The 23,321-nt window shown below is 44.5% G+C and overlaps 1 protein-coding gene across 3 annotated transcripts; it reads right to left on the bottom strand.

The window, feature by feature from the left end:
* Positions 1 to 8,163: 8,163 nt before the first annotated feature.
* LOC140724296 (NACHT, LRR and PYD domains-containing protein 3-like) lies at positions 8,164 to 22,449 on the bottom strand. 3 transcript variants are annotated; one of them, XM_073038753.1, is made up of 10 exons: positions 22,361 to 22,399; positions 22,104 to 22,270; positions 21,054 to 21,220; positions 19,969 to 20,140; positions 19,804 to 19,869; positions 12,147 to 13,884; positions 10,604 to 10,690; positions 10,133 to 10,303; positions 9,810 to 9,977; positions 8,164 to 9,652 (listed from the first exon to the last, which is right to left on the bottom strand). In XM_073038753.1, exons 3-10 carry the CDS (start codon positions 21,123 to 21,125, stop codon positions 9,565 to 9,567), a joined length of 2,562 nt encoding a protein of 853 aa, XP_072894854.1. In that variant the 5' UTR covers positions 21,126 to 21,220; positions 22,104 to 22,270; positions 22,361 to 22,399; the 3' UTR covers positions 8,164 to 9,564. The 3 variants fall into 3 exon arrangements, with proteins under 3 accessions (XP_072894854.1, XP_072894853.1, XP_072894855.1); XM_073038752.1 differs by lacking the exon at positions 22,104 to 22,270 and having other exon boundaries at positions 22,361 to 22,449; XM_073038754.1 differs by lacking the exon at positions 22,361 to 22,399 and having other exon boundaries at positions 22,104 to 22,330.
* Positions 22,450 to 23,321: the final 872 nt, after the last annotated feature.

Genomic DNA, 23,321 nt, shown 5'->3' with positions numbered 1-23,321 from the left:
AAGTCAGGCCGTCTTTGCCGTTACCCTGCCGTTGAATCTGTCCGTCCCTGACCTTGCTTCCGTTGGGATAGACAGGCCGTCATTGCTGTTACCCTGAAACTGGACTGTTCCCTTCCCTTCCCCTTCTTTCAGCAAACCACGCCTGAAGCCTTACCTGCCAACTTGTCTGCGTCCTCACCTGTATCACCACTAAGTTTAGCCGCTGGAGTAAGACCGGATCCTTGCCACGCTAAAAGAGCTTGAGCTTGGAACAGTCTATTTGTGTCCCCGTGTGTAGTATCAGTGCATGAGTTCCGGCCCTTTGTCCTGTCCCCAAGGAGGGGGTCGTGACTCTATGTACTGTGTATGAGTTCCGGCCCTTTGTCCTGTCCCCAAGGAGGGGGTCGTGACTCTATGTACTGTGTATGAGTTCCGGCCCTTTGTCCTGTCCCCAAGGAGGGGGTCGTGACTCTGTGTAAGCCCCGGACCTACGTCCTGTTCCCAAGGACGGGTCCCGGCTCTGTGTTCAATTTTACCGTGCTCGAGTCCAAGGCTCAGTAGGCAGGCCGTTTGCCGCTACTCGAAAGGACTGTGGTTGTTTGTCGTTCCGTTTCCAAGGCTCGGAGGAGGTTCCAGTCCGTGTCCAAGGCAAGATGTCTTTAGACGTGCTAACCAAATGTAACCAGATGAGCGGCAAACATAGAAAAAAAAACAGAAGAACTTAAGAAATAGAAGCAGGGGTAGGCTATTTGGTCCATCAAGCCCGCTCCGCCATTTAATGAGATTCTGGTCAATCTGATCATGGAGTCATCTCCACCGACCTGTCTTTTTGTCCATAACACTTAATTCCCCTACTATGCAAAAATATATCCAAACTTGTCTTGAATATATTTCTGGGGTAGCCTGCACTGCTTCATCGATCAGAGAATTCCGCAGATTCACGACTCTCTGGGAAAAGTAGTTCCTCCTAATCTCCCTCCAAAATCTACATCGCCGAACTGTGAGGCTATGTCCTCAAGTTCTAGTCTCAACCACTAGTGGAAACAACTTTCCTTCCTCTATCTCACCTATCTCTTTCATCGTTTTATATCTTCCTATGGCGTCTAGCTCCAGGCCAGAGTCTTCAAAAGAACCCTGAAAATGAAGAAAAAGAGATACTAAAGATAGAAATAGTGCTGTTTCCGAAGATGCAAGCAAAGCAGGCTCCGTTAGGCTCCATCATTCTAAGCTTCTCCCTGCAATTATAAGGGAGGCATCACACTGAAGGAATATGCCTTCCCTCCACTACTCAGGCGGTAAAGACCTTAGATCCGAATTGAAGGTCCGTGTGGCAAAGGTCCAAGTACAATGTCCAAATCTGATTGTCACGGTCCGGTCCCTTGACTCCTCATTTTCCTTAAATTCCTTTTTTCCTATATTCTACGTGGCACGTTGATTAAGGCACCTGATTCTCATCCGAACCGGCAGCATAAAAACTCCGGCTTCCATCTGCTCTGGGCTGGACCGTTACTTCCGCCAGTGCGGCGATGTATGTTCCGTCCGCCGAGAATGGTGGATTCTAAGTTGCTTCTGTGCCTGGGGTTGCTTCAGGAATTCTGTCTCTTCATGCCCAGTTAAGTGATTGCCGGCCGTTTGCCGCTACTCCGAGTCAAGATACGAATTGTCCGTCGCTGTTTGGTTTTGTCGTCTTCCAGTCCGGCTGGTATTGCTGGTCGTTTGCCGCTACCCCGTGTCACGAATTGTGTTTTCTATATTCTGAGTTCCGTTCCCGCGCTGGCTGCCTGTATTAATTCTCCCCCGTGTTAATAGGAGTTGGGCATTCCACCCTCTGTTCTTTCCCGGCCACGCTCATCCCCTGGTCCAGATCCTTACTCTGCCTAAAAACTCCCGAGTCTTGCTGTCGTGACCCGGGTTTGATCCCCGATTCAGCTTCGCTCACTCCTTGGCTCCCCTCGACCTATTCCCCGGCCTTCCTTGCAACTATTAGTAAACACACTTTTGGTAATACTACCTACGTGTCTGTGTCCAGCACTTGGGTTCGTTTCCAACGTCCTTGTAACAGAACAGTCCAGACAAACACAGACACAACGACACAAACACTGTCTTACAAACTCTCGCTAACCAGAATCCCGCCCAGGGAGCAACTTGTAGGTTTGAAGAGAGTGACTCAGAGCTCCGAGGTATCAACTGATAAAATTGTGAAAATGCAACAACAATTAGAAGAACTGCATTGTACTTTTGAGCTAGGATTAAGGGACTTGTCACTGACAAGGTAGGGGATGGTATTACATCGTGTATTACAACATGCAACTTTGATATTGATAATTGATAACTTTCGTATTGATATTGATAACCTTGATAATAAACCCACTTCTGTTAATACTACCTATGTGTCGGTGTCCTGCACTTTGGTTCGCTTCCAACGTCCCTGTGACACTGTTACTTCAACGGTGATAATAGTGAATATTAAACATGATACTATACAAGAAATCGTTCATTTAGTCACAATCCCATCTTTGGTAAGTGATTGGACGTGAGAGCACGTTTAAATCGTTGTAGATTTGTAACGTGTGGACGGCATGATTTCAATATGTTGAATATTAACTTGCGTATGATATATAACTACCAGCGTCCCTTTGCTTTCAAATCGAAAGTATTCCTTAAATGTTGTATGATTCCAATTACGGATTATTTGTTAACTGTTCAACACTTAAAATATGTCATGCTCTGCGAGAGTTTAAATTGTGAACGAATTGAGAATGTATAATATTGCACAAGTATTGAATATTTGTGAGTTCAGTTCAAAGAGTAACAGTGGTAATGCGTGCCTAAATCAATGGAAGACTAGGCGTATGGTTGTTAGGATTGTACTGGAAAGATAGTTGAATCAAATCGTTCGCAATTGGATCTTACTGTCTGCAAATGTCTACTTCATTAGTTGACATAAATTTGTAGCAACATGGGAATATCAGAGACTGCTTACTTTTTTTCCGAAATTGTATCAAGTCGTCGTATATGGGGCCGCAATCACTCATACCTGGATTAGAATATTTTGTAAGGATGTTCACTCTCGTAATTCTCTCTTATCAAACAGGGTTACTTAATACGGCCATTCATTCCCCGCTTCAAAGAAACAAGCCTATACTGAAACCCCTCGAGTGTTCCCTTAACAATCTCCATATTTCTCTTGTGGATTTGAAGGAACACATCAATTGCCAAATTCGGATCTGGTTCCTACGGAATAGTATCAATAAAATACATTCTATACCGTCTGTTCCTATCCCAGTGTAAGGTATTAGAAAAGTCGAATAGCTGTGTTCTATCGTTCTGAAATGCTGACCCGCCGAGACACCTGTTACCTGATCCCTTCGATTTTCCAGTACTAGAAAGGATAGTTCGCAGACATCTTGCCCGCTTATTATGCCAGGAGTCCTTCCCGGACATAACCGAGAAATCCTGTCACATCTAAACCTTCTAAACAGAGGACGTACCAGTGAACATTAGTGCAGTTTCAGTTATCACTGGCAAAAGTCGAGTTAAAATGGCACCTGTCCAAACTCTATCTCCCGATCTGTCACTGTTTCTCTGTGTTTTTTTTTTCCTTTTGGTGATGGGAGCTCCATTGAGAAAATTTTCAAACGAGTGTTTGTTCCCATCCTAATTCTCAGTTCTACTCACAGTCTAGTAACACACAGTCCCACCACAATGCCCCCCTTTCCACAGCTGTGATACTATCACACTCTTACTGTGTTTCAAAGAGACTACTTTTACACTGTTTCACCCAGCTATGACCTTTTTGAAAAATCGGAACCCCGAAAATCCGGAATTGATTCCTTCCTTTGTGGTTGAATTGACTGTATTTCTTACAACCTTCACATGCATGAGGAGTAAAATTATCTGCGTTACGTTTCCGCAACAGCGTGCAATTCGCAAACTTTGTAATTTATAATAAAAAGAACAATAAATGTAACATAGAAATACACTCAAATCAGCGTGAGTTAATTAGTGTGATGGCCTGGTGAATGAAGTTGTCCCGGAGGCTGCTGGTCCTGGCTTTTATGCTGCGGTACCGTTTCCCGGATGATTGTCAAGTCTGTGTGGTAGATGGGAATTTATTCTTCTCAGGATGACCAGGGACAGGATTGCTTAAACTCGTGTTATATTTGCCAAAATTACTCATTTTTTGAAACTGTTTTCTTCAAAAACTCTGCTGAATTGAATTTGGACTTGAACGTTATCTACACAGTTTTCTGTTTTCAAATTCGGCTCCCAAGTTCCTACCTAGTAGAATCAACTAAATACGTTCGATACAATCAGCTCCTATCCCAGTGTAAGGTGATAGAAAATGACCAACAGTTGACCAATGAAGAGACCTGTCACCTGATCCGTTTCATTTTCTGGTACGAGATCCTGGATGGACAGTTCTCCATTTCGCCTGCCCTCTTATTGACCCAGCACACCTTCCGAGACGCAACTGAGAAATTCTGTCATTTGTAAACCATTTTACCTATCTCAGTGCCAATGAATATCAGGGAGATTAAGTTTCCTATGACAACAGCCGTCTTAATATGGCACTGTTCAAAAACCATCTCCCGAACAGATCCTCGCCTCTCCATGTATTTATTTATTTTGACTGAATGAGAGGGCGTGTGGTCTCTACAGAGTACTCTCAAACGGGAGAATTTTTTCCCCTTTCTGCTCCTGAGATCAATTTAAGTCTATCAGTAGACAATCTCTGCACAGTTTCTTCCCTTTCTACAGATGTGTTACAATCATACTCTCCCTGTGTTTCATTGGCACACCCTTTGCACTCTTTTTCCCTACTCTGTACATTTTAAAATATCTGAACCCAGGGACGTCCAGAAGCCATTGCCACCCTTGTGATTGTCAATTCTCTGTGATAGTTTGGATCTGCATTTTCTGGATAACCAGGCAAATGATTGTTTGAATTCATGACCAACCTACTGATATTTAAAACTGTTTTATTGGAAAACTCCTCCGAATTGCAATTGTTCTTTTTCTCGTTATCTACACAGATGGCCATTTAATGTGAACACATATTTCAGTCCATTCTTCAGCTCTTTTCTGAATTTCCTCTGAGTCAGTGTATTGGTGCACATGCTCAGAATTAGCAGCATGTGATCAAATTGTTGTAGTGTATATATACCGGGGAACTCAGAGATCTGTCCTGATAAAGTTAATTTACCAGTTGCCATTTCAGGGAATGAGCTACATAGGGTACCAAAGTAATATGAAATTAGCTTAAATTTGAAAACAACAAAATCATCGATTTTCTGCGGTTTTCCACCTCGGTATCTTTCTGCTTATTGCTGCTGTTACGAAGCCCTCTGAAGACTCTATTTGCCCCTCTAATCTTCTCCAGTCACTTTAAAATTACGCCCCATCATGTCAGCCGTTTCCACCCTGGAGAAAAGTCTCTCGCTATCCACTTGTTCTCCTTTGCTTTTCATCATGTACACCTCTATTAAGTCAGTTCAAGTTCTCCACTCTAAAGCGAAAAGCCCTTGCGTGCTCAACCTGTCCTCATCAGATGTGCTCTGCATAACAGGCAGCATCCAGGTAAACCTCTGCAACATCTCAAAAGCTGCCACAAAACTCCTACGACGAGGCGCTCAGAACTAAACACTGCATTCCAAGTGTGGTCTAACCAGGAATTTTAGATTTACAACATTATCTCGTGGCTATGGCACTCAAGACCCTTACTAATGACGGTCGACACAGCATATGCCTTTTTAACCACCCTACCTTATGAAGAAACATTGAGGGATCTATGGGTTTGGACCCTGTTGTGCCTCTGTTCCTCTACATTGCGGATAATCCGACCACTAGCATTGCATTCTGCCACAGAATTAGTCCTTTTAGAGTGAAGTTCTTCGCGACTTTCGAGTTTGAAGTCCAACCACTTCTAGGATCAGTTCTACATCCTGATGCTGTATTCTATGATAATTTCCTGCACTATCCACAACTTCAACAACCTCCATATTATCTACATACTTACAAACTCCTCCCTTCTACTTCCTCGTCTAAATCATTCATATACTAAAGTCCATTTCTTCTCTAACTTTATCAATGTGCTCGACCAGACTCGTGAGACTTGACCTGCCCCTCATAAAGCCAAACTGACCTTCCCCAATCAGGTTCAGCTTCGCCAAGTTCTCGTAAATCCTGTCTCTAATTTGCCCACCGCTGAAGTAAGACTCACTGGACTATAACTTTCACAGCTTCCTTACTCTCTTCCTTGAACAAAGGGATAATACATTCCACGCTCTAATCTGACACTAATTCTGCGGTCAGTGATAACAAAAAGATCATTGCCAAAGGTGCAGAAATCTCTTCACCCACTTCCTGCAGTAACCTATGGTTATCCCGACCACTCAAGAGGACTTATCTATTCTAATCATTTTCAAAAGTCCCAGGCAAACTTTCTCTTAATCTCGACATGTTCTAGCTGATCTGGCAATTTTAAACTGTCTTCATAAACAGAAAGACCTCCTGACTGGTGAATATTGAATGAATAGCTTCATTAAGAACCTACCCGACTTCCCCTGACTCCAGGTACATGTTCCATCTTCTATCCCTATCAGCCCTGCCCTCACTCTAGTCATTCTCTGTTTCACATACTTGCAGCATGCCTTGGGGTTTTTCTCACAAAGACATTCTGAAGACCGTTCTATCTCTCCTAATTCATTTCTTCAGCTCCTTCCTGTCTAACTTGTAATTTTCTACAGCCCTTTCAGACCCTTACTTCATAAACCTTAAGTCAGCTTCTTTTCTCCTCTTGGCCAGATGTTGCACATCTTTTGTCAACCATGGCTCCTTCACACGACAATCCTTTCTCTGCCTGAATGGACAAACCTGTTCAGAACCCCATGCAAGTGCTGCCTGAAATACGTCCATATTTCCGTTGTGCATTCCCCGGAGCATATCTCTTCCCGATTCAACGCTCCAATGACCAGTCTTATAGCATCGTTATTCCACTTCCCTCAATTAATAACTTTGTAGACTGACTCGTGGCTGTGACGGGAGAAAGGGACAGTGGGATTAGTTTGGGACTGACGCAGGGCTTTGAGGTGTGAGCGGGACAGGGGACTAGTTGGGGACTGACACGGCTCTATTAGAAATAAACAGGTCAGTACGTGTCGTTTGGGGACTATTTCAGTGTTGAGTGAAGGACCAATCAGCTGGGACATGCCTTACGTCACCCTTTCAACCTCACTGATCCCTTCTCCCTCCCTCCTCGCTCAACACCTGTCTCGATCCACCGCACGTTTTCTCTTCCACCCGTGTTTGAGTATACGAAAATCTATTGTTTTCCAGAGATTTAAGGAGCAAAAAAGAGGAGATAGTGGATGTAAAGCAGGAGAGATAGTAATTGGGGACAGAAAGAAATGGCGGATGATCTCAATAATTTTGTTGCACCAGTTTTCACTCCGAAAGGCACCAGTAATACGCCAGTAATTGAAGAGTGTCAGTTACTAATGAGATGGTGCTTGGGTAGCTGAAAGGTCTGATGGTAGAAAAGCAAATGAAAAAAAAATAAGTAAAGAGATTGAGAAGGCATTGATACTGTTTTTTTTAGGATTCACTCGAAACTGAAATGATTGCCGAGGAGAGGAAAATTGCAGATGTAAGTCCACTCCTTAAAGAAAATGGCGAGGGAAAACTGGGAAATTATAAGCCAATTAGTACAACTTGATGGTTAGGAATGTGTTGAAGGATGAGATTTAGGGACTCATGATAAAATCGGCCGAAGTGTGCTCTGTCCCCTTGATGGGAAATCATGCGATATTTTAGGATATAACAGCAAAAGATCTCGTGCATATTGCGTATTTGGATTTTCAGAAGGCTTTTGACAAGGCACTGCACGTAAGGCCGCTTAATAAGTACTCATGGTATTGCAAGAGAGATGGAGAACTTAACAACGTGTGGCCGCACCCAGGGTAACCCATTTCACTCTGGTGGCTCCATACGAGGAAGAATGTCGAGGCTTTGTAGAGGACGCTGAAGACGTTAACCAAGATGCTGCCTGGATTAGAGCGCATGCGCGATAATGGGAGTTGAGATAAACCGGGGCTGTTTTCTCTGGAGCAGAGGAGGCTGAGAGTAGATCTGATTACGTTTCTAAGTTTATGAGTGGCATAGAGATTTTAGACAGACAGTAACTTCAGAATCAGAGTCAGGTTTATTATCACCGGTATGTGGCGTGAAATCTGTTAACTGAGCAGCAGCAGTTCAATGCATTACATAATCCAGCAGAGAGAAAAAAAATATAATAATATCTTTAATAATGGATGCTGCCTTTCTGTGACTCTGCTTCCTAAAGATATCCTGTGTATTTTGTTGGCCAGAGTCCAAGATGCAGCTGACTATATTTACAACCTTCTGCAGCTTCTTTCGGTCCTGCGCAGTAGCCCCTCCATACCAGACAGTGATGCAGCCTGTTAGAATGCTCTCCACGGTACATAGAAGTTTTTGAATGTATTTTTGACATGCCAAATCGCGTCAAACTCCTAATAAAGTATAGCTGTTGTCTTGCTTTCTTTATGACTACATCAATATGTTGGGGCCTGGTTAGATCCTCCGAGATCTTGACATCCAGGAACTAGAAGCTGCTAACTCTCCCAATTTCTGATCCCTCTGAGGATTGGTATGTGTTCCTTCGTCTTACCCTTCCTGAAGCCCACTATCAGCTCTCTTGCCTGACTGATGTTGAGTGCCAGGTAGTTGCACGCCCTCTCGTCACCAACTGAGAATCTACCAACAATGGTTGTATCGTCAGCAAATTTATAGATGGTGTTTGAGCTATGCCTAGCCACACAGTCATGTGTATACAGAGAGTAGAGCAGTGGGCTAAGCACACACCCCTGAGGTGCGCCAGTGTTGATTGTCAGCGAAGAGGATATGTTATCTCCAATTCGCATGGTCTGTGATCTTCCGGTTTCGGAAGTCAAGGATCCAATTACCGAAGGAGGTACAGAGGCCCAGGTTCTGCAACTTCTCAATCAGGATTGTGGGAATTATTGTATTAAATGCTGAGCTATTGTCGATGAACAGCATCCTTTTCCTCAGTGTTGAGATGTCAAGCAACAGGGGCCATGGATTTAAGATCAGATGGGGATAATCCTAAAGGACATGTGAGGTGCAGTTTCTTTTTCAATTTAAAAGTGCGGACATTTGTCAATTTAACATCATTATATCGACAACACTGCGGAATGTACTGTCCTCAGCAAAGTGAGCAAAAGGATTCTCTTCCCGGATAAATCCCATCACAGGACTGGTGTCCCATGAGCACTGCCACTGGGCTCTTACAGTCTGCGTAATAACCCAGGGCATCACTTGGGGGAGCTATCCGAACTGGATATCCTTCGCAGGCAGTTCCTCTTGTCTGGAGGTGGAATTACGTCCTCTGGAACGGACTCTGACGTCACAGAGCGTGCTTCTGGAGACGGTGTCCGTTAGAAACTTTGGGAATTAAAACTGACGCGTGGCCGTTAAAGGCGCGGGGGTGGGGTTGGGTGGAAGGTCTGTCAAAACGTGGGCGGGGGTGTTCGCATATTCAACTGTTCACAGTATCATATTCAGTCCGGATTTGAGTTCCTGTAGAGACTTCAGTTCCTCTACCCCGGACTTACTGATCTGATTGTCCCACAGCCTGAAACAGATGAACGAATGAAGAGATGAAAGAATGAACAGTGTCAGTAACAGGGGACTGGGGTTAATGTTTCAACAACATTCACTGACAAATATCATTCGAAACCCCGCGGATCCGCTGATATTTTATGACATTGAATTTTAAGACAATCACTCACCAAATCCGCTCCAGACTCGGGAGAGCCACTATGAGGCGACGAAGAACGGGGACAGATTGGTCTGTGAGCGAGTTTGATCCCAAATCCAGCTCCGTCAGTGACTGGTTTTTACTGAGAGCGGAGACGAGGTCATCGACACCAGAATCAGTGAGACCGACCTTATACAACCTGGAAATGAGAGAGAGTGAGGTTGAAGGACACCAAGAGACAGGGGATGCTATGAATCTCTAATATTTACCAGTAAGACAATTACTGATCGCATTAATGTTCAGTGACTGACACCCAGTGACTGTACAGACAATCTCTCACTGCCTGATTCTTACCACATTTTCTCCATTTTACACTCTGTGTTCTTCAGAGCCTCAGACAGCAGTTTTACTCCTGAATCTCCTAGTGCATTTTCATTCAGGTTCAGCACCGTCAGTGATCTGTTTGTACTGAGAGCGGAGGCAAGATGCTCGGCGCCAGAATCTGTGATTCCGACATTGCTCAGCCTGGAAATGAAATAGAAAGTGAGGGTAAAGGTCACACAGAGTCAGGAGATGGTACAAATTCCCAGTGTATGCCAGTGACACATTAATGTGCAGAGTCAGACACCCAGTGACTGTAAACACAATCTCCCACAGTCTGACACTTACCATAGTGTCCGTGTATACCAGTGACACATTAATGTGCAGAGTCAGACACCCAGTGACTGTAAACACAATCTCCCACAGTCTGTCAATGATCACATTAATGTGCAGAGTCAGACACCCAGTGACTGTAAACACAATCTCCCACAGTCTGACACTTACCATAGTGTCCGTGTTTTACACTCCGGATTTTTCAAAGCCGCAGACACCAGCTTCAGTCCTGAATCTCCAAATTTATTCATCCCAAGTCTAAACACAAACAGACAAATTGATGAACAGATGAATTCAGACAGTGGGTCTGAGAGAATTCCTCAACTTCGGGTATTTCAGTAAACATTAAACTCTTCAGTAAATCACTGATGGAATGTCCATCACTGTCAATGTCCCTCACAGCCCAGCTCGGAATGTCAGTAATTTAGTCTGTCGGTGTGACCATGTAAACTCCATATATTCCGTCTCATTCCCCGATGGTTAGAAAAAACTGTTCTTGACTGGAGAGGGTCGGAAGGATAGGAAAACAGTTTCACCAAGAGGAGGAGTTGTGGATGAGAACGTGTCCATGGGAAATGGTGGAAGAAAACCCCGGCAGAGGAAAAGCGATAGGCAGAGTTATCCCATAGGAGGAAGGGAGATGGGGAAGAGATATCTCCACAGAACGAAGAGGGTGAGGAAGAGAGATACCACAGGTGGAAGGGAAATGGTGAAGAGGTATCCGCAGAGGATGAAGGGGGTAGAGAAGAGAGATTCCACAGGAGGAAGGGAGAGGGATAAGAGAGATACCACGGGACAGGGATGGAGGAGAGAGATACCGCAGGAGGAAGGGGATGAGAGAAGAAAGATACCACAGGAGGGAGGTAGATGGAGAAGAGGCATCTCGCAGAAGGAGGATAAATAGAACAGAGTGATCGCACAGGAGGAGGGGATATGGGAAAGAGATACGCGCACAGGACGAGGGGAGTGGAGAAGAGTGATCCCACATGGGGAAGGGGAACGGAGTGGAGAAGTACCACAGGAGGAAGGGGAATAGAGTAGGAAGGTCCCACAGAAGAAACAAAGGTATGAAGATGATGGACCCCTGAGGAGGAAGCGGGATGGGGAAGCGAGGTCTCATAGTAGGAAGGCAGCTGGGGAAGCGAGATTCAACAAGAGGAGGTGATGCTGACAGAGATCGCATGGGGAGGTTTGGTCTGAACTGAACCCCACAATCAGAAGAGGAGATGTCCACACGAGTGCAGGGTATCTGGCGGAGCAAAGTCACACCGTTAGAGTGATCGTGATAGCCACACACGGGGAGGGGGGTGGAGAGTAACCTCAGAGGTTTGTCTCTCCCTCTCGCTAGGCATTCCTCTGGCCCTCTTTTGTCCTTCATCGGGTAGAGGGCGTGAAGATCCGTCACACCTGCTGCAGTCGGTGTCACTCTCGATGTCAGTAACTGTGAGAAGGAACAGTTTCAATGGTTGTTTCACAGGGAGCGAAAAACACGGCCATTCTTGTGATTTACTACCATTAATCTAACTGCCGTTGTTCGCTGAACTGATGAAGTCTACAACATCCTTACACATGAAACCACATGACCCTCCGTTCTTGAATTACTGACCGATCGCCTCGTAATTTGTCACAATTCCTCATAACTTGATTTACCTTTACTTTGAAACAAAAGAATGGAACACTTTCACAGATCAGACTGAGAAATAAGTGAAGTTACCCCAACTCCTGGCACTTGTGCAGCCCGGGTAACAGCCGCTGGATCCCTTCATACTGAATGTTACTGCCAACAAGGTCGAGGTGTTGTATTGCATCACATCGTCCAATGACATGAGACAGGACCGCGCAATCAATCGGGGTCAATGTCATTCCACTGAATGAAAGTGTTTCCACAGATCCCAGTGTGGCCTGAGCCAGTCCACTATTCTGAGACTCAAACAGGTAGTGCAATGTGTTCAGGAGGCTCCTTTTACCAGCTTCACTCCTTGTGTTTCCACTCTGGCGTTTAACCTCCTCCTTCACCCAGTCAATCACCCGGCACGTTGTTTGATGAGGAAATGGACCCAAAAACTCCTCCAGGCCCCGAGCTGTCATTGGGGAGGAGAGACCAGCAACAAAACGGAGAAATACCTCAAATCGCCCATCTGTCGTGTTGTGGGCTTTAGTGAGGAATTTCAGGATATCCCCGGGATGTGGATTCATAAATTGCGCGAGTGCAGCTACAAACTCTTGGATGGTGAGGTGTGGGAATGTGTACACCACACAACGGGGAGAATCCTCTCTTTCCAAAAGCTCCATCAGGAACCCGGACAAGAACTGGGAAGGCTGGAGATTGTAGTTGATCAAATCTCCATTTGTAAATACAATCTTCTTGTCAGACACTCCCCTGTAGGCCATCTGACCAACCCTGAGCAACACATCACGTGGGTTATCAATCTCACGGCCGTGGTTTTTCAGTATGTTGTATATATAGTAGGAATAGAGTTGGGTGATGGTCTTGGGAACTCGCTGCAGTTCCATGTCTTTTTTCGCGAAGAAGGGGCCCAGTGCTAGAGCGAGGATACAGCAGTAGGAGGGGTTGTAGCTCATGGTGTACAGGATCTCGTTCTCCTCAACGTGTTTGAAAACAGCTTCTGCTACTGTCTTATCTTCAAAATGCCTAATGAAATATTCCTTCCGTTCTTCATCGACAAATCCCAGGATTTCAGTCCAGATATTGATTTCTGCCTTTTCTAATAAATGTAACGCAGAAGGGCGGGTTGTCACCAGCACTGAACACCCTGGGAGCAGCTTGCCCTGGATTAAACTGTACACAATATCAGACACGTCACACCACCACTCGGGATCTGGGCACTGGTGCTTGGGTTCTGTATCTCTCCGACTGTCAGAAAAATCGATTTTATGTTTGAATTCATCTAAACCATCGAATATAAACAACAATCCCTTTGGGTTTTTCCAGACCTCTCTCAGGAAATTCCCAAAGTAAGGATACTGATCTAGAATCAGATCGCTTAGGTTTATTCTACAGTTAATGGAGTTTAGGTCCCGGAATTTGAAACTGAATACAAACTGGAATTGTTGGTATATTTTCCCCGTGGCCCAGTCATAAACAATCTTTTGCACCATTGTTGTTTTACCGATTCCTGGGACTCCAGCTAATGCTGCCGAACTCCCAGATTTGTATTTACTTTGGGAAAAGCTGCTCTGGAACAACTGATCAGTCCGGAGTTTTTCCAGCTCTTTGCGGAGATGTTGTTTTCTCCACTGCTCGTGGTTTCTGCCTCTTGCTAGTAGTTCATGTTCCACCAGTCTCCGATCTCGAACAGTAGAAATTACCGTGAGCTCAGCGTATCGATCAACCAGCTGGAAAACCTTCACCTTCTCCCTCATCAGGATCGTGTTCACTCTCAGTGTTTCAGTTTGTGCCCGCAGAATCTCCTTGTGTTTCTGTTGAACATCTTCCATGGGAACAGACACAATAGTCAAAATGTTAAATGCCTCATCTCAGAACTCAGTATTACAAGAATAGTGTAATTCAAAACTCTTGTATCAAATTAATTTATCAGAGTAAGTTCACACACTGAAGCAAATTTGGTTACGGTGATTCATAATAAATTCAGAAGCTTGTGTAACCCTGCAGATTTGCAGTCTCATGTCCACTAAACAGTCTGCACGGGAAATACACAGCAGGACAGGAGAAAGGGAGAGAGTGAATGCTACAGATCTATTATTTAAATGGAACTGAAAGTTTGAAAACAGGTTGATTTCTAATCCCGGCAGTATCTGGTGAAACTCGTCTGCACCCTCTCCGAGTTCCCCAGACCCTTCCTGTAATAGGGTGACAGAATTGAACTAAAGCTCCAAATGCAGCCAAACCAAAGTTGGATACATCTGCAACGTAAAGCTACATCCGCACAATGAAGTGAACTATGTGGTCGTGTCTTCTTCATTTATTCTTGTTGTCACATCCAGTGAGCTACGGACATTGACACCAGACTCCCTCTGTACCTCAAAGAAGTTAGTGCCTGACATCTACTTTAAACATCCCCCATGCACGTTACCTCCTGAGATACAACACTTCACACTTTTCTGGATTAATCTCCACCTGCTATTTCCTTACCGGCTTCTGCAACACTGGACTCGTAAAGAAACTTCTTCACTCTCCACAGGTCAATGACTCACCTCAGCTTCAAAAATTATACATATCACTATCAAACTAATGTATAACATCTCTCGTCATGGTTCCCGGGAAGTTGTCAACGTAGTCTCTAATCTCTTTTGGACCATGCCGGTTCGAAATTCTGATCAGCTAATATGTATCGACTGTCACCAGATGGGAATTTGTCCTATAAAAGCTGCTCCCAACCTGACCCCTACCATTAATCTAACTTCCCCAATTTAACATCCCCACACTGTATATCAGCTAAGCTGCAGATCGCTCCTTATTCAAAACCATCTCAGGACTTGAGTTGTGTTCATTGTTCCCAAAACCTCTCCCATTGAATCCCGAGCACGTCCTGAAATAGGGGAAAGCCGATGTCAATGTAGGACTGGGTCTGAATGAAGTGTGGGAAAGTTACTTGCAGTGACAGTGCACCTGAAGAATGTGAAACCTCGCGGTATGTCAGGATCCTGACCGGAGTGTGCGGGACCTCAGAGTGTGCCAGATCCTTGCCAGGTGGGTAAAAGGTTTCACATTGCGTGAGGGCTCTGTCAGGGGTGTGTTGCATCTCGCAGCATGTCAGTAGACTGTGAGAGGCCTGAGGAGGCTCGCAGCGTGTCAGCCCCTGTCAGGGGTGTGTGGGGTCTACCGCTGTGTCTGTACCTTACCAGAGGTGTGCGGGGTTTCACAGCGCATTCGGACCCTGCCAGGGGTGTGGGGGGGGAGGGGGTTCCAGTTAACAGGTATACTCTATATAGGGGTTTACTGCCTAACGGATCTTTAAAATGTTATTTTAGTCTTCATCATTTATTAGGGGCCGCCAACAGTGTTTATATTATCTTCTTAGAGAGTTGAGAGTTGTGAGGAAAACGGTAGTGATCTGGCAACAAACAATGCAGATATGTTTTCTCACTATTCATTCAATCAATGTATTCGAGTGGGATAGGGAACGTAGGAAAGCATGGATTGTAGAAAAAAGTTACATTCGAGAATGCCACACCAGTAGAGAAGATGTTCTTCAATGATCCCGGGGAGTATCTATTTCATGTTCAGAAGTGGTTACTTACAGCGCCTGGATTTAGGTGTTTCAGTAAAGACAGGGAGGGAGACAAAAGAGATAGGGTGTGGCACTGCTGATCAGAGATAATGCACGGCTACAGAAAAGGAGGAAGTCATGGAGGGATTGCCTACTGAGTCTCTGTGGGTAGAAGTTATAAACAGGAATAGGTCAATATCTCTAGTGGGCGGTTTTAAAGACCACCCAATAGTAACATGGAGATCGAGCAGAAGATAGGGAAACAGATTCTGGAAAGAAGCAATAATAACTGGGTTGGCATCGTGGGAGATTTTAATTTCCAAAATATTGATTGGAATCACCCTAGAGCAAGGGCTTTAGATGGGGTGGAGTTTGCTAGGTGTTTTCCGGAAGCTTTCCTGATATAATATAACACTACAAGGGGAGAAGCTCTGCTTGATTTGGTATTGGGAAATGAACCTGTTCAGGTGTCAGATCTCTCCATGGAATAGCATTTTGGAGACAGTGATCGCAATTCTAATTCCTTTACCACAGCATTAGAGCGGGGTAGGAAGAGACAAGATAGGAAAACGTTTAATTGGAGTGAGGGGAAATATGAAGTAATCAGCCAGGAACTTGGAAACACAAATTGGGAACAGATGCTCTCAGGGAAATGTACGGCAGAAATAATGAAAATGTTCAGGGGATATTTACATAGGTACGAATGGTACAGGAACAAAGGTGTACAAAAGCTGCTAAAAATCTCGTCAAGAAGAATAGCTTACGAAAGTTTCAAAAATATAGGCAATGTCATAGAAGATTATAGGGCTAGCGGGAAGGAGCTTAAGGATGAAATTAGGAGAGCCAGAAGGGGCCATGAGAAGGCTTTGGCGAGCAAGATTAACGACCTCTCCCCCCACAAGACATTATACATGTATGTGAAGAGCAGGTTGATAAGACGTGAGATAATAGGACTAATCAAGTGCGACAGTGGAAAAGTGAGTATCGAACTGGAGGAGAGAGCAGAGGTTCCTAATAAATACTTAGCTTCAGTATTCACTACGGAAAATGATCTTGGCGATTGTAAGAATGACTTACAGCCCATCGAAAAGCTTGAGCATACAGACATGAAGAAAGAAGATGTGCTGAAGCTTTTGGAAAGCATCAATTTGGATACGTCTCCGGGACAGGATGAGATGTACCCCAGGCTACTGTGGGAGGCGAGGGACGAGATCGCTCAGCCTCTGGCGACGATCTTTACATCATCAATGGGGACGGGAGACGTTCAGATATGATTGTAGGTTTGTAGATGTTGCTCCCTTATTCAAGAAAGGGAGTTGAGATTGCCCAGGAAATTATAGACCAGTGTATCGTACTTCAGGAGTTGATAGGTTGACGGAGAAGATCCTGAGAGGCGGGATTTATGAACATTTGGAGAGGCATAATATGATTAGGAACAGTCAGCAAACACGAGGAAATCTGCAGATGCTGGAAATTCAAACAACACGCACAAAATGCTGGTGGAACACAGCAGGCCATGCAGGATCTATAGGAGAAACACTGTCGACGTTTCGGGCCGAGACCCTTCGTCAGGAATAGTCAGCATAGCTTTTTCAAAGGCATGTCGTGCCTTACAAGCCTGATTGAATTTTTTGAGGATCCGACTAAACACATTGATGAAGGTAGTGCAGTAGATGTAAAGTAAAATGGATTTTCGCAAGGCATTTGACAACGTACCCCATGCAAGGCTTGTTAAGAAAGTAAAAAGTCATGGGATCCTAGGGGACATTGCATTGTGGATAGATTACTGGCTTGCCCACAGAAGGCAAAGTGTGCTTGTAAACGGTTCATGATTACGTGGAGGTCGGTGTCCAGAGTTGTGCCTCAGGATTCGTTTTGGGACCCCTTCACTTCGTGATTTTTATCAATGACCTGAATGAGGAAGTGGAGTGATAGGTTAATAAATTTGCTGATGACATAATGCTTGGGAGAGCTGTGGTTAGTGTGAAGGGCTGTCAGAGGTTACAGCGGGACATCGATAGGATGAAAAATTGGGCGGAGAAGTGGCAGATGAGGTTTAACCCAGATAAGCGTGAGCTGGTTTATATTGGTAGGTCAAATATGATGGCAATATATAATATTAATGGTAAGACTCTTTGCAGTGTGATCAGAGTGAGCTTGGGGACCTCGTCCAGAGTACACTTAAAGCTGCTGCGCAGGTTGACTTTGTCATTAAGAAGGCATGCGGAGCAATGGCCTTCATCAATCGAGGGATTGTGTTTAAAAGCCGAGTGGTAATGTTGCAGTTATATAGGACACCAGTCAGACCCCACTTGGAGTACTGCGCTCTGTTCTGGTCGCTTCACTACAGGAAGGATGTGGAAGCCGTGGAAAGGGTGCAGAGGAGATTTACAAGGATGGTGCCTGGATTGGGGAGCATGCCTTTGAGAATTGGTTGAGTGAACTTGGGCTTTTTTCTTTGGAGAACGAGAGGTGGTCAGCCAGAGGTGTACAAGATAATGAGAGGCACTGATCGTCTGGAGAGTCAGAGGCTTTTTCCCAGGGCTGAAATGGCTAGTAAGAGAGGGGCACAGTTTTAAGGTGCTTGGGAGTAGGTAAAGAGGAGATGTCAGCCGTAAGTTTTTTACGCAGTGAGTGGTGAGTGCGGGGAATGGTCTGCCGCTGGTGGAGGCGGATACGGTAGTGTATTTTAAGAGATTGCTGGACAGGTACATAGAGCTTAGAAAAATAGAGGACTATGCTTAATATAGGTAATGTCTGAAGCAAGTACATGTTCGGCACAGCATTGCGGGCCGAGGGGCCTGCATTGTGTTGCAGGTTTTCTATATTTCTATGTTTCTAAGTAGGTGTTAGAGTTCCTTAGCCGTATCCGTTCCCTTGGCAGGAAGCGTGAAGAATATTGAAGAACAACTTTGCAGGCAATTTGTAGAGCTATACTAAATCAGTGGTGCAAGGAAACGGAGGGGTTTTGTTACCTGAATATGGACCAAAACAATTATTACAGAAGTGACAGAGACTGAGAGATCTTTCTAAAATTCCTAATTAGCCTCTTTCAGTTCCTATAAGAACATTAATACATTTACAGTTTGTTCTTGGAAGTGAGAGTTGTTGAACCAGGATACTGGTAGGGATTCCTCAGGTTTCTGATCAAGACTTTCGAATGATCAGATAAAACATGAGCTACTGTAAGATTAATAACTTTTTCAATATCTGTCTTTCCTTCGCCCACTCCTCTGCTAAATGTGCAGCTGGGTAATCCAACACTGCCTTTGAATATGAAGCTTTTCAGACTCAGAGCCCTTGCACTGCCCAAGGCTCCATTTCCACAGACGCAATGTACTTACGGATGAAGTGAGCTTCTCATCAGTCTGGCGCAATTAAATGTGTCTCAACATTATTTATCGATTTGTTCAGTTTTTTTCATCTTCCTCGCCACATTAACAAAACATCGGGTTTCTCTGATCTAATTGACAGCCCTTACTCTCCGACAATTTTCATCACACATCGGAGGGAAGACATGAATTTCTGTTCTCTGGACTTTGCAAGCACCACCTACCCCCCCCCCCCCCCCTCACCTTCACTGACACCGTCCTCCGATGGACTGCCCATCGTTCGCAGTAAGCGACTGCAGATGCGAACAGACTGGGTGACATTTGCTGTTTTGGGATTGGACAGATTAGTAGGAATATTGCCTGGATTTATATTTAAAGGGAAGCTGTTGCTGTTATTCTGTGACTAGAACTTCAATCGATATCCAACTCGAAAAATTGACGATCTGTGCGGACGGACGGAGTTTAGAGAAATGATTTAGGACGAGGGATGTTCGGCAGTGGGAAAGGGGAAAAGAGGCAGGTAGGACGAGGTTTGACATGTTGGGGTGCAGAGATTTCCCAGATTTCCCCTGCACCGGATCGCTCCTTTGTCTTCTCTGACCCCGGTGGAGCCAGCTGTAGTTCCAGGCACCAGCGTGGACCCCACTTTTCCCAAGCCCCGAACTCTCTGCCTCGTGGCTCATTATGTCTTTTGAAAACTTTTCCATTGGAGGCAATCTTTCCATGTGCCTTACGATGTACTGTGTCACAGTGACAACATTTACCTGGTCAAAGCTCCGTGGCCCATCAACATAACGGTCCTGCACAAGTATCAGCCGTTGGTGGAAACAGCTGTTTCTTCACCTACCTTTCAGCTCGCTGGGAATCTCCCGTAAATCTTGATTGGGGTTTGATCGCTCGTACGGTGCACACCCTGTATAAATTTAAACAATTTGGTGAAATCAAATATCACAAATTATAAAGTATGTGTTGTTTAAATCCAAATTGTGATTAATCTCTGATATTATCTCACCATGTTCCTGTATTTCCTTCAGTATTTTGTCCAACTTTGGGGCTCCATTCCGCATTTTCACAAACGATTCCCACATCACCCTCCGGGCGCGGGCGCCTCTCTCCATCACCAGGCTCAGGAGGAGTTTAGAACTGTCCGCCCACTCTCCCTTATCAGCAAGATCAGAGATTTTCTGTCAAGTGTAGAAATGAACATATTGGGGACTGACAGATTCACAGAGAATGAGAAGTAAATGATGGGCTCTTTATCGGGATCACACGGCCGGATGCCGATCCTCTCTGGAGATGGACTGTACATTCAGAGCAGAGCACATAGAGGGATATTCTCCATGAACATGGCCCACCAGTCAATGGGATCCTGGTTAATCCGTGACAGCTTCGTTGCCGTGATTCCTAACCCATAAGTAATCCCTCATCTATTTTGACAGTGTCAAGAAGAAACCATAAAATATGATTTATCATAAAGCAGATGAACGAAGAAGTCAAGAAAACCTTTTTTATATGTATATATATACAGAGCGATCAGCCTCGGAGAAGTTACAGAAAATATGCTGCGATTAATCTTCTCAGTCTGCCAGTGTCTAACATGCTGGCGGCTGGCACCTGCTGTCTTTCCATTGCCTTTTTTGGTGGCGGTTTATCAGTGATTTCATCACAACATGGCAGTATATCACGACTGACACAGTTTCCAGTGACAAATTATAAAACAAGCATCTCCACCCAGATTAGAACACTGGCGAGCACCTGTGGCATCCACCGATAATGCCCAGGTTCTCACTGAAATCCTGCGGTCACGCTCTGCGATCGTCCTAAACCGAAATATCGTACCATATTTCCATTTAATATCTATTATGTTACGCCGATACACCTGTTATCCACTTCCCTCGCTGTAAAAATGAACAATCACCCACCAGACTGGGGGACATATTCATCCCTTTTCCATCATTGGTTCGGATTCATAATTTAATCATTGTATATTCACTATTTATTTCCCGGTTGTCCATTTATCTATTTTAAGTTCCGATGATTCAGATTTCTGACACCCATGACGTGTGAAAATTCAAACCCATTCTCCTGCTCACTTACCTGATGTTCCTCTCCACTGAGCTCATGCTCGAACGTTAACGCCAGGCTCATTCCGTGCACAACTCCTTCCATCGCCTGCTCCAGCCTGTCCCGGTAGAAGTCAATCAACTGCAGAAGCTTGAAATCGTTCCAGTATGCCAGGAGTTCGGTTATTCCTGAACTCGGACCTGTGAATCGAAGCGACGGAAACTAGAGATATTATCGAAACTCAATTGGTCAGCACTTTTCTATCTAGAACCTAACGTCGGTGCGCCATGTTACCAAACACAATCATGAATGGACACACACAGGTTTAACCATTTGGAAGCACAAATCAGGGAAGGGCTTACACAGCGAAAGACATGGCACTGAAAAATATAGATCCAATTCCAAGAAATTTAATGAATTGAAAGTGGCGTCCCGTGGAGATAGGGTCGTAAAGAGAGCCTTCGAACATTGCATTTTGTTAATCTAGCTACTGAGTGGAGAAATTGGAGATGTATGAGTAGTTCATGAGGTTTAGTTTGGAGTATTTCGTGCAGTTGCACCTTGGATAGGCTTTAGTATCTCTCAATTTTCATTAATCCCACCTGCATTTACCTGCTTCAACGGCCAAAGTTGTTATAGATGGTGACCCAAGCACCTTAAAGCAGAGGCAGAGTGAGACAATCGGAATGGTTCGAGGTAGTTAACATTACACAGTTACGTTTAAATTTAAAAGTTAAAGAGAAGATTAGGAACAACATTCTGCTTCGTCTGACATCAGTGGTGTGAAAGATTCTTGGCCATTGTCGAAGCTGTATCAGGAGAAAATTCAAAAGACCTAAGTATTCAACAATGCTTTGTGAAAGTGAAATCACGCTGACTGAATCCATTGGAATATTTTTGAGGATGGAACTAGCAGGATAGATAAGGCGAGACCAGCGAATATGGACCATTAGGAATTTCAGTAATGAACACAGCACAGATAAGCAGGCAAGCATAAACCACGAGGGGTTGTGGATAAAGTAACAATATGGACACGAATTGGTGGGTGGAAGTACATCGAGTAGGCATAAATGGACTGTTTACCAGATGAAGTGACGGGGGGTACCACTGAGATTGATACCAGTACACGATCAAATCAGAATAGCCATTTTCATGAGGGAAATAATGTAGCATATCCATGTTTCAGTATGACCGAAGTCTGGATGCAAAGGTGAGACTCGAAGAGACGCTGGCGACAGATTTAAACTGGCCTAGGATGTTGAGAAATACCTATCAGAGACAGAACAGATATCAGATATACGATTGGCCACTTTCATGGTAATAACAGGATGGTTATGTACCCGGGTGTTTTTCTGATGTTGACGCCACTGATTCTCGTCCCTCGTCAGCTGCATCAGCCATTGTGAAGGCAGGTGTTAACAGATTGTAGTTCTCTGCAAGAAACAAAATCGGGAGTAGGGTCAGGAAATAATTTAGGTATAAAGGAGAAAGCGGATATGCGTACCGAAGATCATACAGCCATATAAGCATAGTCCTCTCCAATGAAATGATGACACGGCCTGATCCTCCTGCACACACCAATCATACAACTTCTGAAATATACTCCATGGTCGGATTACTGGATGAGCTTCCCATGCCGCGGCATGGATCAAGAGTGAGGTGTCACATTGGCTTGTCAAGTCAACAGAACTTCAATGCAGGTTGGAGTTCCAGAGAAGGAAGCACGTACTTCTTGAGCCCTCCTACCTCTAGTGGCGCTATGGTGCTCAAAGGACATCTGGTACAGCAGCGAGCGCTCAAACACTTCCACTAACCTCGGCTCATCTATAAATTTCAATGACAAACTGTACACATTTCTCGAACACCCCTGCTTCCCAGATGTTCCTTCCATTTTTTTTTAAAATTATGAAGTATCGACGTCATTGGCAAGATTACATATCTCGTTTAAGGCAATGCATAACGGCCGAATCCTGTGCACAGCATCGGAACGTCTTGCCTGAAACCACCATATTTTCACCGGCTGGACTTCAGCCCCTAAATTGCGACCAAGAATTATTGGAGCATTTCATCTGGTTATCACCGGATTGTTACATTCAAGTTTGACAAAAATGTATTCAAAACAATTTTAAAAGATGGAATTATTCAACAAGACAGACAGTGTGTTAATTTTTCAGGTCGAGGAACTATAATCAGAACTGAGCCTGCCCACACTGTTCCGCAATCTGCCGAACACTTCCAGTATATACTTTTACATTTCGCATTTTCCTTACTTAAGATTTATTTTAATTATTTAATGAATAA

This window comes from Hemitrygon akajei, unplaced genomic scaffold, assembly GCF_048418815.1.
Source record: "Hemitrygon akajei unplaced genomic scaffold, sHemAka1.3 Scf000184, whole genome shotgun sequence".
NCBI lineage: Eukaryota > Metazoa > Chordata > Chondrichthyes > Myliobatiformes > Dasyatidae > Hemitrygon > Hemitrygon akajei.
Note: the sequence above shows the minus strand (reverse complement) of the source record. Positions and strands in the feature narration are given on the sequence as shown.